At 31.0% G+C, this 11,529-nt stretch overlaps 1 protein-coding gene across 1 annotated transcript; it reads right to left on the reverse strand.

Annotated features, from left to right (window-relative positions):
- Positions 1 to 1,720: 1,720 nt before the first annotated feature.
- LOC125071120 lies at positions 1,721 to 10,631 on the reverse strand. Its single transcript, XM_047681210.1, has 7 exons — positions 10,383 to 10,631; positions 9,653 to 9,722; positions 8,986 to 9,245; positions 5,716 to 5,771; positions 2,674 to 2,929; positions 2,247 to 2,316; positions 1,721 to 2,040 (listed from the first exon to the last, which is right to left on the reverse strand). The coding sequence occupies exons 1-7, from the start codon at positions 10,629 to 10,631 to the stop codon at positions 1,739 to 1,741; spliced, it is 1,263 nt and encodes a 420-aa protein (XP_047537166.1). The 3' UTR covers positions 1,721 to 1,738.
- Positions 10,632 to 11,529: the final 898 nt, after the last annotated feature.

The following is an 11,529-nucleotide window of genomic DNA, read 5'->3' on the forward strand; positions in this document are numbered from 1 at the left end:
CATTTCTGTAGACGTTTTGAAGACCTACAAATAACTCAAACAAAGTTACAACTATAATTTTGAACAAAAACCTCTTTTATATATTTTGTGTTTCTTATTTTACTTTTTACTATTTATTCATTCCAATAAACATTAAAAAAAGTCTTTATTGTGAATGCGCAAATATTTTCATACATTGTAGTTGTCCGAGCGAAGTCATCTTCTTCGACAAATACGGATAAAAATGCAACAACCACATAAAAATCTAGATGATTCATTTCAGAAAATATTCGAGAACCACGAAGAATTAAACCTTACAATAGATTTCCTAAGTACCTACAAATATCGTCATACCTATCACGAATCAAAAAAGACATTGAAAAAAATATATGCGGTACAAAAAATCCGTATAAAGTTTACGATGACAAGACCACAATATTATAAATTGTCTTGTATTTAATGTTGCTACTTTTGCTTTCCTTATTGACTTTATACAGCGTACAAAATAATAAACAAATGCAAAATTTCAAGACGCATCTTGCTTCCCTAAGTTCCAGTCCGTTCTATTGGCTATCTGGACATCTGTTGGCATTCTGCAGTGTTTACATTTCATTTCTCGGAGCAACAAACGGCGTAGTCAGAAGGATGCGCGCGCAGAGATCGCAATTCTGATAGCTTTGAGCTCGTAATCGAGATCAACGAGCACACTTCGTAGTGAAAAGTCGTTGTACCGCTCTTTACAACGGCTACATATTAGTTTTTAAAAAACAACTGTTAACTTTGTAGATTTTGTAAGAGTCTCTGTAAAGAAAACACAAAGAAAATAGATATTTATTTTAGTCAAAGAAACTAGTTATTTATTTTAGTACAACCATAAATAAATCTTTTTTAAGTAAATTTTTTTTTTATCCAAGTATTACAATTTGACTCTTGATGTGTAATGCTACCGCATGTTATATTACACAATAACTATATTGTAAGTAGTGCTTAGTATATAATTTATGAAGTCCGAATATTGCACAGTTCAAAACACTCACCTCTCGTATGCCAGAGGGAACAATAAATCCGGAAGTAAGTCCAATACACAGACGAACTAAAACAGCGAGACTGTTTCTCATTTTCCAGTATTACGAAACGAACAGAAGCTAGAAATATGTCTGTCGTTCCGGAATAAATCGCTTTAAGTGTGTGTTCTTTGTAACAACTCATCGTTAATGACCACAAATATATATCAAACCGATAAAGACTACATTGTTATGTAAAAGACAGAAATGAGAATAAATAAACTATAATTCCAATAATAATATTAACAAAATATGGTGTAAGTTAAGTTATTATAGGAATTAATTGGGGGTTTTATGTCGAGCAACTTTTATTATATTAACATTTATTAAACTCATATTAAACGCTATAAATAATACAGTTAAAAAGGATTCTGCCTAAAACGACAAATAGGCGTTTATGAAGTACCAGTTTTGCCCCCAGCTCTGTGCCAAATTACGTTCAGATCCGTTAAAACGTTCTGGCGTGATTTAGTAACATCCATGCAAACTTTCGCATTACAATAAGAAACAATTTTCGTTGAGTAATTAATGACGCACACACTCATATATTAATGATTTACGAAAATTGTACCAATTGTACCTTAGGAAATATTTGAATTGTATTTTGAATGAGGTCCATTTAAAATAAAACATGATTCTGGTAAAATGGCAAATTTTATTACATAATAATTTAAATATTCTCAACTTGCTTTTACTTAGTAAATTCCTAGAACGGCTTTAGCTTCAAGCAGGACAATCTCAACATCGATTCCATTTTCTTTTAAAATTTCAACTTCCTTCAGGAATGTCTCGTTTTGCCAGAGAGCGCTGTACAACTCATCCCATTCCTCGGTTTCGAAGCTTTCCATGGCGTTTCTGAATTGATCATCTTCAGCCATTTTCTGTTCATACAGAGCAGTCAATTTCGCCTTGGGGAAGGCATCGATGCAGTCTTTGATAAAAGATGACATATCACGGCCGCTGACCTCGTGACGGAGAGTTCTTCTTTGAACATCATCTAAAAAAAACATATTTTATTTTATCTACTTTGATATGTGTTATTTGATAAGTACGATAAGTTCACGATTGCTCTAAACTCAAGATAATGTTGTAAATCTTGCCCATATTTTGTATTTTCCTTAAAACATTTAGAAGTACAACATTTGCTGTATTAATAGCTTAAAACTTTTCGTAAAAATAATATAAATCCTATACTATACTTACCAACAAAATTGTTGATAGCATTGATGAAGTAATTAATGTCGATGTCATGAGTCTCGAGGTACTCCACAACCTGGAATAAAGAGTTATTTTGTACTATAATGTGCACATTATAATGATTATAACATTTTTTCTTTGATCTAAAAACTTTTTAAAAAATAATACAAATTTTACAGTACAAGATTTTAGCCATCCTTTTGATATTTTTTTTATTTATTTATTGACAATTGGTAGACGGATTGGCAAATCCACCTAATGTTAAGCGGTCACCACCGTCAAGCATTATCACTGTAAGAAATATCTACCATTCCTTACATCATCGCCATGTGCCGTTAAATACACAATAATTTAAACCGGAGGACCACAATACTTAATCTAGCAGGTTAAAAGTGATACTCATTATTTTTTATTACGACAAATATTTACTTACAGCTTTAAATTCGGGTAAGTCTTCCATCTCGTAAACCAAATTCCTGAAGTTTGGGGTAACAAGGTAATCGAGAGACGCTTGGAACTCTTCGAACTCCAAGTAATGTTCTACCAAGTGGCTTAAATCGTCACCAGCTTCATCTCCAATGAGCCGGCTGAACTCTTCAAAATGTTCATGGAAGAGAACCCTTGGTTGAGGAGCTGAACAAGCGACAGCAACCAGAGCGAGGAATGCGATAGCGACCTTCATCTTGTAAGGTTATTTTTTCAGTGTCAATCTAATGAAAAAGCATGTCTTATATACTTTGTATGATACTGATAGTGATGGAGATATGATATCAGGTGTATGAGTGACACCAGATTTGGTTTTTTCACTCACTCAGACGAATCATGCAAGTTGCTTAAATCTTATCTTACAAAAATGATAGTTTAATAACTTAAGTTCATAAATACTACTTTTTATTTGATATTAGAGTAAGCCGCCGCCAACAGCGTAAAGCACATTTAACGGATTGGTTTGTCCTAAGCGATAGGTACGAGGGTCGTATTTCTCAGCAATTCTTCACCACTGTTCTGAACGAACTCGTCTCGTAAACTCTTATTCGGCTGGTTGACATGCTCCTATAATCAGCTATTTTTCACCAGTGCTCTATAACCACTTTTTTAAAATACATTTTATGTCAAGGCACTTTTATATTTTAATTACATCTCAATATACTTTTGGGTGCGTTCCATTTATCGAATAAAAAAGGGAATAACGTGTGATATTTTGTTACGGTCGGTTAATTTCGAATTTCCAATTATATGTATATAAAATACTTCTTCATAGTACATTTTATATAATGTAACGTTATTTTTATGTTATAAAAACTAAATTTGGAATCAAGTAACGTATTAACGGACTTACAAACTGACTTATAACTTAAGTCGTATCCTCGTTATTAGTGGAAATAAACAGTTTGAAATTATATTTATATGTAAGGTTGTGATTGTAAAAATATAGCGAATTAAAATTATAATCCTATTCATTTATATGAATACTACTTAACTAAGTACTATGTATGTACCAATTTATTAATAACTATTTTATCTATGTTTTTAAAAGTGAATTGTACAAAAACTTTAATAACCTCTTCATTTATAATACCGGACTACACATCTAGTATTAATAATTTACGTTACTATTCATAAATTGTTCAAATATTATGTGCTTATTGACTACAAAGGGGGAATTTATTAATTCGGTTGTATTTTTTGTTTGCTCAGAACATCGTCAATTATGAACCGAATTGACAACAAAAATTAAAACACCTGGACACTATATTACTGTTTTTATTATACTCGTCAAAGTATAGAGGAAGACACATTTGACAGAAACATACCTGAAAAATCTATTTCGCATAAAAATATTATTATAAGAAATACAAAAAGATTTAATTGTTATTTAAAAAAATGTTGATCAATGATTTTGGTTTAAGGAATTAAAACTATGTCGGAATCATTTATGCAAAATAAATTGTGATTACAAGATAAAAATACACTCTTTTTATAAATTTGATTAGGACCATTTTTATTTTATTATCATATTGCGCACTACGATGACTCACAAGCAAGATTTTTCTAATACTAATATTTTATAAAAAAATCAAAATTGAAAATGAATTGCTTCAAGTATTATTTAAAATATTAATAATATTTTGTCCACAGATATATTAATTATATTATTATTCTATTTATTTTAAGGTAACACTATAAATATGGAGATTAAAGCTTAAAGATAAATGCATCTGTTACTGTTTCAAAAATTTAATGGTTAATCTTGAAAAAATAAATGATTTATTTGTTTTTTTTGTTCATTTAGGAATTTTAGTTTTACATTTACACTTCTTATTGAATACCATACGGCTGTTTGAATTCTCTTTGAAAATATTTTCACCACAATGTGGACAATAGTGCAAGCCGGAACGATCGAGACGACCATTATTTTCTGTTACAAGTGCTTGATCTATTGAATTACTTTTAATTATTCTGTCTACTGATTTCTGACCATCATTACTGTTACCATTAGATAGTTTTTTATTATCATTTATCAAATAGATTCCGTCATTTGGATTGACAATTGTGTCAATAGTCTTTCCTCCAGGGTAGGCTAATTTAAAAGGATTTTTATTAGAAGCACTTTGTAAAATACGTTGCTGTACGACCATATTACGAAAATGGTGTACTTCCGGTTTTAAAGTTACTTCAGTCGCCTTAGGTGCAATTTCAATATATGGCTTTAAGAAAGGCCTAATATAAGAAACCAAATATTTTCTTTGTCCTCTAGAATAGCTTCTACCATTGTTATTTTTGAAATTACCATCGTAAATCCTGCTAAAACCCATGTCTTTTGGAATAGTATATTGATTTTCTGGTTTATTCAATCTTAGATTGGAGTCGTCTAAATTTTTGTCTGGGTTTGTAATTCCAACTGAAACTAGACGATGAAATTCGTCAAAACCATTGTTTCTATTCAGCGAATAAGTTGCACGTGTTTTATAATCATAATTCAGTTTAGGCATTACATTAACAACAAAACGGTTACCCAAAGGTTGTCTAGCCAATTGCTTTATTAAGATAAACGATCTTTCATTTATGTTGTTGTCCTTTTTAAATGTATCGTCATATAAATCTTTTTCTAACTTATCGGTTATATTATTTTCAGTACATAGAGTTTTAGTTGATTTTAACATTCTTTCATCAGACCACTTAGATTTACTAGTAGTTTCGTTGTTTCGTTGCTGTTTAATGTCTCTCGTTCTAATACGTTTAACATTTATATTAGTTAAGTCATCGTTGGATACCTGGAATGTAAATATATATATGTCAATTTTTACAGCAAACTGATGTCACATAGTTTTTATTGAAGAAAAAAGTATCCTGCAGTATAACAATACTTGAAAAATATGTAGGTCTTGCAACAGCACCTACATATTTGAATACAAACAACCAATATCAGTACTTAATATATAATTTATATATCTATTTAATTGAAAACACTCACCTCTTGTATGGCAATGGGAACAATAAATCCGGAAGTAAGTCCAATACACAGAGGAACTAAAACAAAGAGAATGTTTCTCATTTTCCAGTATTACGAAACGAACAGAAGCTAGAAATATGTCTGTTGGTCCGGAATCTTGTTAACAGTGTGTTTCTTTGTAACAACTCTTCGTTAAAGACCACAAACAGATATCAGACTAATCAAAGCGACATCGCTATATAATAGACAATAGCGAGATTAAATAAACAAAAGCAAATAACTAATAATATAAACAAAATAAGAGCAAAGTGAATATCAATTGTTTTACAAACAAATAGTGTTAGTTATTTTGTATATTTTGTAGCACAACAAATACTGCACTGCAAATCAAACATCTTTCGTAAGAATAAATATATAGTTAGAAAGAAATCGACTTAAATTGCAAAAATATGATCAAGAAAAGTGTAATGATAATGTATGTTGTTTGGGTAAATCCAGGCCTTAATACACGCTGAAATTCAACTAATATGGAAGATAAACTGTCAATAAAATGAAACATTTATTGTATATTCAAAATTGTTTATTTCGTGACAAAATTCAGATTCAAACAATCTTAACATCATCGTTTTGCTTTTGTTTGAAACATCTCGGTCTCCCAGATAGTGCTTCCCTAAGCTTTCTATATCTTGTCTAAACTGATAATTATCAGCCGTTTTCTCTTCGTACGGAGCAGTAACTTTATCCTTAAGTTAATGCTATACGTTGATGCAGACATATCAAGGCAAGGCGATCTGGTGATGCAGACTTATTTTTAAAACGTTTTTTAACAAAAACATGTCAAATGTTTTTCTTTTATCTTCCACGATATGGGTGTTAGATAGATAAATTTTTCATCATCTTGTATTAATAGTATTGTATTTTATATTTATCTAATGATATAACTTGGATTTAAAAGTCGACAATGTAGATTTGAAACTGAATATGTCTAATTCGATATCGATCGATATCTTATTTCGACCTTAATTATCGCACTGTAGCTTGGTTAAAAACTTGGTTTAAAAATGTGGTGAATGCTTTGATACCTCATAAGAAATTGTTTCACATTCGGAGTATAAAAAACAACATTATAGTTCTCAGTGATAACCTTGGTAGAAAATAGATCCCACGGTCGCCACATATTGTATCTAGATCTAGTTTTAAGGTGGTATACTAAATAGTGCCACCATATCGAATTCCTTTGTATGTTTACCATGGTACAAAAGGTAGAAACACTTTGAGTGCCAACGTTGAAATCGTCAATAAAACCAACGCTTAAAGTTGAGAATTGTACTCCATAGGCACCAGTTTTTGGTAAAGCATAAGCTCCTCTTCCTCTGCAAATTATCGACTTATTAGTTAAGCAGCTGCTGTGTACTACAATTTTAGCGAGTTACAACCAAAATAATGGTGTCACACACATACACCTAAAACTGGTCCGGCCCTTTAGGAGTATGTAGTTACAAACACATGTAACCAAACATTTTAAAGAAGTACAACTGCTGATTTGAAGCTATATAATTTTTATTTGGTAACGAATGAATAATATTGATAACCTACTGACCGCTAATTAAACTAAAATAAATCGCTTGTTTAACCATAATTTATTTCCGAAACAATGAGCAAATAACAAATCCATTAACGAATTTAATCAAACTTAGCCATCGATAAAATATTGTATAATACTTAAACAACATACACAAAGCGAACATACCTATTTAAATTAAAAGTAGGCCCATAAAATCATCAAATAAAAAAATGTTATTTAAAAGAATATGTTTATTTATGAAAATGAGTACGTATTCTAAAGAGGTACAGGTACCCGATCTTCGTTCCAAATTTACTGACAAATTCAAAGCATTCCTTAATGCCCAATTTAGAAAAATAATTATAAAACTAGTCTGATATTTGAAGTGATGATGTTCTATATTTGACGCTTGTGACATTAATGTTTGTAGACTCAACCATTTCAACTGTATCCTGTTGAGGTCACATGTTGTGAAATATATTATATCTTTCTTTTAGTGAATATTATGTTAATTTTTAATACTATTTATACTGTTGAACTATCTATAAAAGCAAACCCACAAAATTGGTTTTTCATAAAAAGGATAAGAGGAGTTCGATACAGGGGTTCAATTTGAAATATATTTTAAAAGCCATAAGCCTTATTTTTTATGATAAACAATTATTTTAACACATGACAAGAAATCAATGATATGAGTATTGCTAAGTTAATAAAATAATAATTTAACATGAATACCGATTAATGTATATAAGTTATATCCGTGTATAAACGAGTAATCTTATAATAATATTAAAATATGTTTTGAATATAACGTAAGTTTCTTCGCATCTTGTGTATGTTTTGTGCGATTGGAGAAGTCAGCAGACGTATACTATATTATATATTACTACCGTAAGAGCCAGGAGATTTTAATGGCCACCTCCTCTTGAAGTTTTTCATAATTGAATCTACACAGTCTTGTTACTATTATTTTTTGTGTCGTTTTGCTTCGTTAATTTCGAATTTTAATTCCATTAACTAATATTATGACTACCTCTGTGAGTTTATTTATTTGTTTGGTTTTTACGCCCCCTCTTCTTAACTTCTCAACCGACGAAATTTGGCAAACTTTGTATTTGAAAGGGAAATTTAGATTACCTTCCTAACAAGTGTTAGAATTTGATATTATGGTCATTAAATTTTGAATAGGATATTTTAGTTAATAACCTAACCAAAAATTAACGCTAGGGATATTTTGGGACCTTGACCCTAGTCTCGATACTTGATACACAATATCGAGCACCGAGAATATCGAGTAATATCGTAAGTATCGAGTTTCAAAATATCGGAATATATTTGAGGGAATATTTGGAGCGAATTATTAGGAACTAAATTAATGACAAGAAAACAATGGTGCTTAAAAAAAATTAAACCCACAATCTACAGTTAAGATCCAAGAGTTTTAGAAACTAGACACTTTTATATTTTTAGTAACTTAAAATAATGTTAAAAGATTTTGCGCATTAAAAATTTTTAGAAATAAAAATATGAATAAAAATCTACACCAAGTTAATTCAGAGCAAAAAAATACACATGTTAGTTATATAAATAATTATTATTCAGTACTGTAGAAGTAAATTAACAAAATATAAAAATAAATCATATTAATTGTATAATTGTTGTTCAATCATCTTTTCAAAGGGCACTTAATTGAGTCCTAAGATAGCCTTGAATTCATATAAGACAACCGAAACTTCAATTCCATTTTCTTTAAGAGTTTCGACTTCCTTCAGGAAGGTTTCGTTCTCCCAGAGAGCGGTGTACAGTTTATCCCATTCCTCGGTTTCGAAGCTTTCCATGGCACGTCTGAATTCATCATCTTCAGCCAACTTCTCTTCATAAAGAGCAGCTAGCTTAGCCTTGGGGTAAATATTAATGCAGTCTCTGATAAGAGAAGACATATCACGGCCACTGACCTCGTGACGAAGATTTCCTCTTTGAACGTATTCTGAAATGAAACAAACTTTAATTAAACCAGCCATTAAATATTGCCTCTATACGACGACCTTCGTGGTCGAGTGGTTTGTACACCGGTTTTCATGGGTACACCATTCCGAGGTCCCGTTCTCGATTCCCGGCCGAGTCGATGTAGAAAAAGTTCATTCGTTTTCTATGTTGTCTTGGGTCTGGTTGTTTGTGGAACCGTCGTTACTTCTGATTTTCCATAACACAAGTGCTTTAGCTACTTACATTGGGATCAGAGTTATGTATGTGATGTTGGCCAATATTAATTATTATTTATTTATGTTTATGTATAAGCAGTCCGTCCCGACTTCACACGGGTAGAGTTTTGTACAAATTTTAATTAAGTTAACCACGTTACGATTAGTTAAGTTATAAACGTTATTGACTTACCAAGGTTAGTGGTAAAAGCGTCAAGGAAGTATTGCATATCTAGGTTATTACTTTCTAGAAAGTCTACTACCTGAAATTAAAGATATTATTTATACATACATATAATAAAATCATAACTGATCGAAATCTGTACAAAGAAGATATTTGAAAAAAAAATAGTACTGGGGTATTTATTAATGCAATAGATCAAAAAAATATGATTTTTAGAATTTTCTTCCGTTTGCCTGTATACCTTATACGGCACTACGTGTAATATCGTATAATATGCGTTACGCAGTTGGACAAATAGATCATAACTTTTGTATATTACAAGATTTAAATATAAATTTAAAAAGTTCGGTTGATTGATTTTTATTGATGGCAAATCACGCAAATAATTTAAAATTGTAATCGAAATCGAAATCAAATGGGAACTACAATGCCACGGCAGACTCAATGATACACAGATATGTCAACCATATAATACCCCTAGTTTGAGGCTTAAAATCACGCGAATGGAGTCTCGGGCACCAGCTAGTTAATAATAAAATTAGACATATTTACAATAAATGGAAAAAAAATAATGTATGGAAAATCATTAAATTAATTTACAAAGCCAAATATTTAACTTTGCACATATAGATACGTAAGATCTCGTATGTATATGTTTCAATATACCATAACAAAATATATAGAACATTTTATAATTCTGAGTATTTAATAAAAAAGTCTTTTTTTTTTAATTACTCACGGCTTTAAATTCAGGTATTTCTTCCATTTTGAAAATCAATTTCTTAAAGTCGTCGGAGCCAATATAGTCAAGAGAAGCACGGAACTCTTCAAACTCCAGGTAGTGGTCTGCCAAGTATTTTAACTCATGACCAACTTCCTTACTAATGACTTCCTTGAAATCTTCAAAATGTTCATGGAACAGCTTCCTTGGTTGAGGAGCTGAATAGCTGAGTGCTACCAAAGTGAGGAATGTTAGGGCGAACTTCATCTTGCCAGTATCTGTGTCGAAATTTTGAGAATAGCTCTTTTAAAGTAAAATCATATCAGACTGATATATCAATCATATTATGAGTAACGCAGGATTGGTTACTCAACCTGTGATTTCAAAAAATATAAATCTTGATTAAGATAATATATGTGTTAAATAAACATTTTCCTGTTATTTATTAGAAGATAAACAACTAGATAAAAGTGCTACCCGGTAGTAATCGGTCAGTCTCCAATCCTCATCCGAGAAGCGGATGTCCCTTATCATTACATATTATAATACAAAGTCGCTTACCTTAGTCTGTCCCTGTGTATGCAAGATGTTTAAAATTACACAACGGTTTTGATGCGTTTATTTTTAATAGATAGATTGATTCAAGAGGAAGGTTAATATGTATAATACATGAACAATATATTACAGAAACACTGATAATTTTAGAGGTTTCTATAGTTATGTCGTAAATAAACATACTTTTTTGCGCTTACATTGCAAGCGCTGGCTGAACCCTACGAGATAGATCAAAATAATGTACTACAGTATTGTACCCCATAAAAAAGTCTGTCTCTTAGGAATAACCCACAATAACCATTTTTTAACCCTTACTTTTTACAAGAAATAATGGCTTATTTTCAAAGCGATTTTAAGCAATACAGCCTTAATACTTATCCAATGAATTACTTCAAATACATTGTGCATTTATTACAAATCAATATAGCCCTTTACAGCGTAAATGAATATTTTCGACGATAACACAGATTTAAAACGCAGGGACATAGCGGTTTGGACTGTCTAATAACTGAAAAACAGTGAACGTTCAGTATATCAATTCAGTTCGTATCAGCATTGCACCCGTGCGAAGCGGGGGCTGGTGGTACAGTAATAATACGTAGTCTTAATA

This window comes from Vanessa atalanta, chromosome 18, assembly GCF_905147765.1.
Source record: "Vanessa atalanta chromosome 18, ilVanAtal1.2, whole genome shotgun sequence".
NCBI classification, from domain to species: domain Eukaryota; kingdom Metazoa; phylum Arthropoda; class Insecta; order Lepidoptera; family Nymphalidae; genus Vanessa; species Vanessa atalanta.

Bases quoted from the DNA above. Each gene is read 5' to 3' on its own strand.
- LOC125071120 (XM_047681210.1), bottom strand. From the start codon at position 10,631: ATGAAGTTCGCCCTAACATTCCTCACTTTGGTAGCACTCAGCTATTCA. The intron at 9,723-10,382 runs GTGAGTAATTAA...CTTTAATTTCAG, and splicing joins AAATACCTGAATTTAAAGCC to GTAGTAGACTTTCTAGAAAG. The intron at 5,772-8,985 runs GTTGTCTTATAT...TCTTTGTTTTAG, and splicing joins AAAATGGAATTGAAGTTTCG to TTCCTCTGTGTATTGGACTT.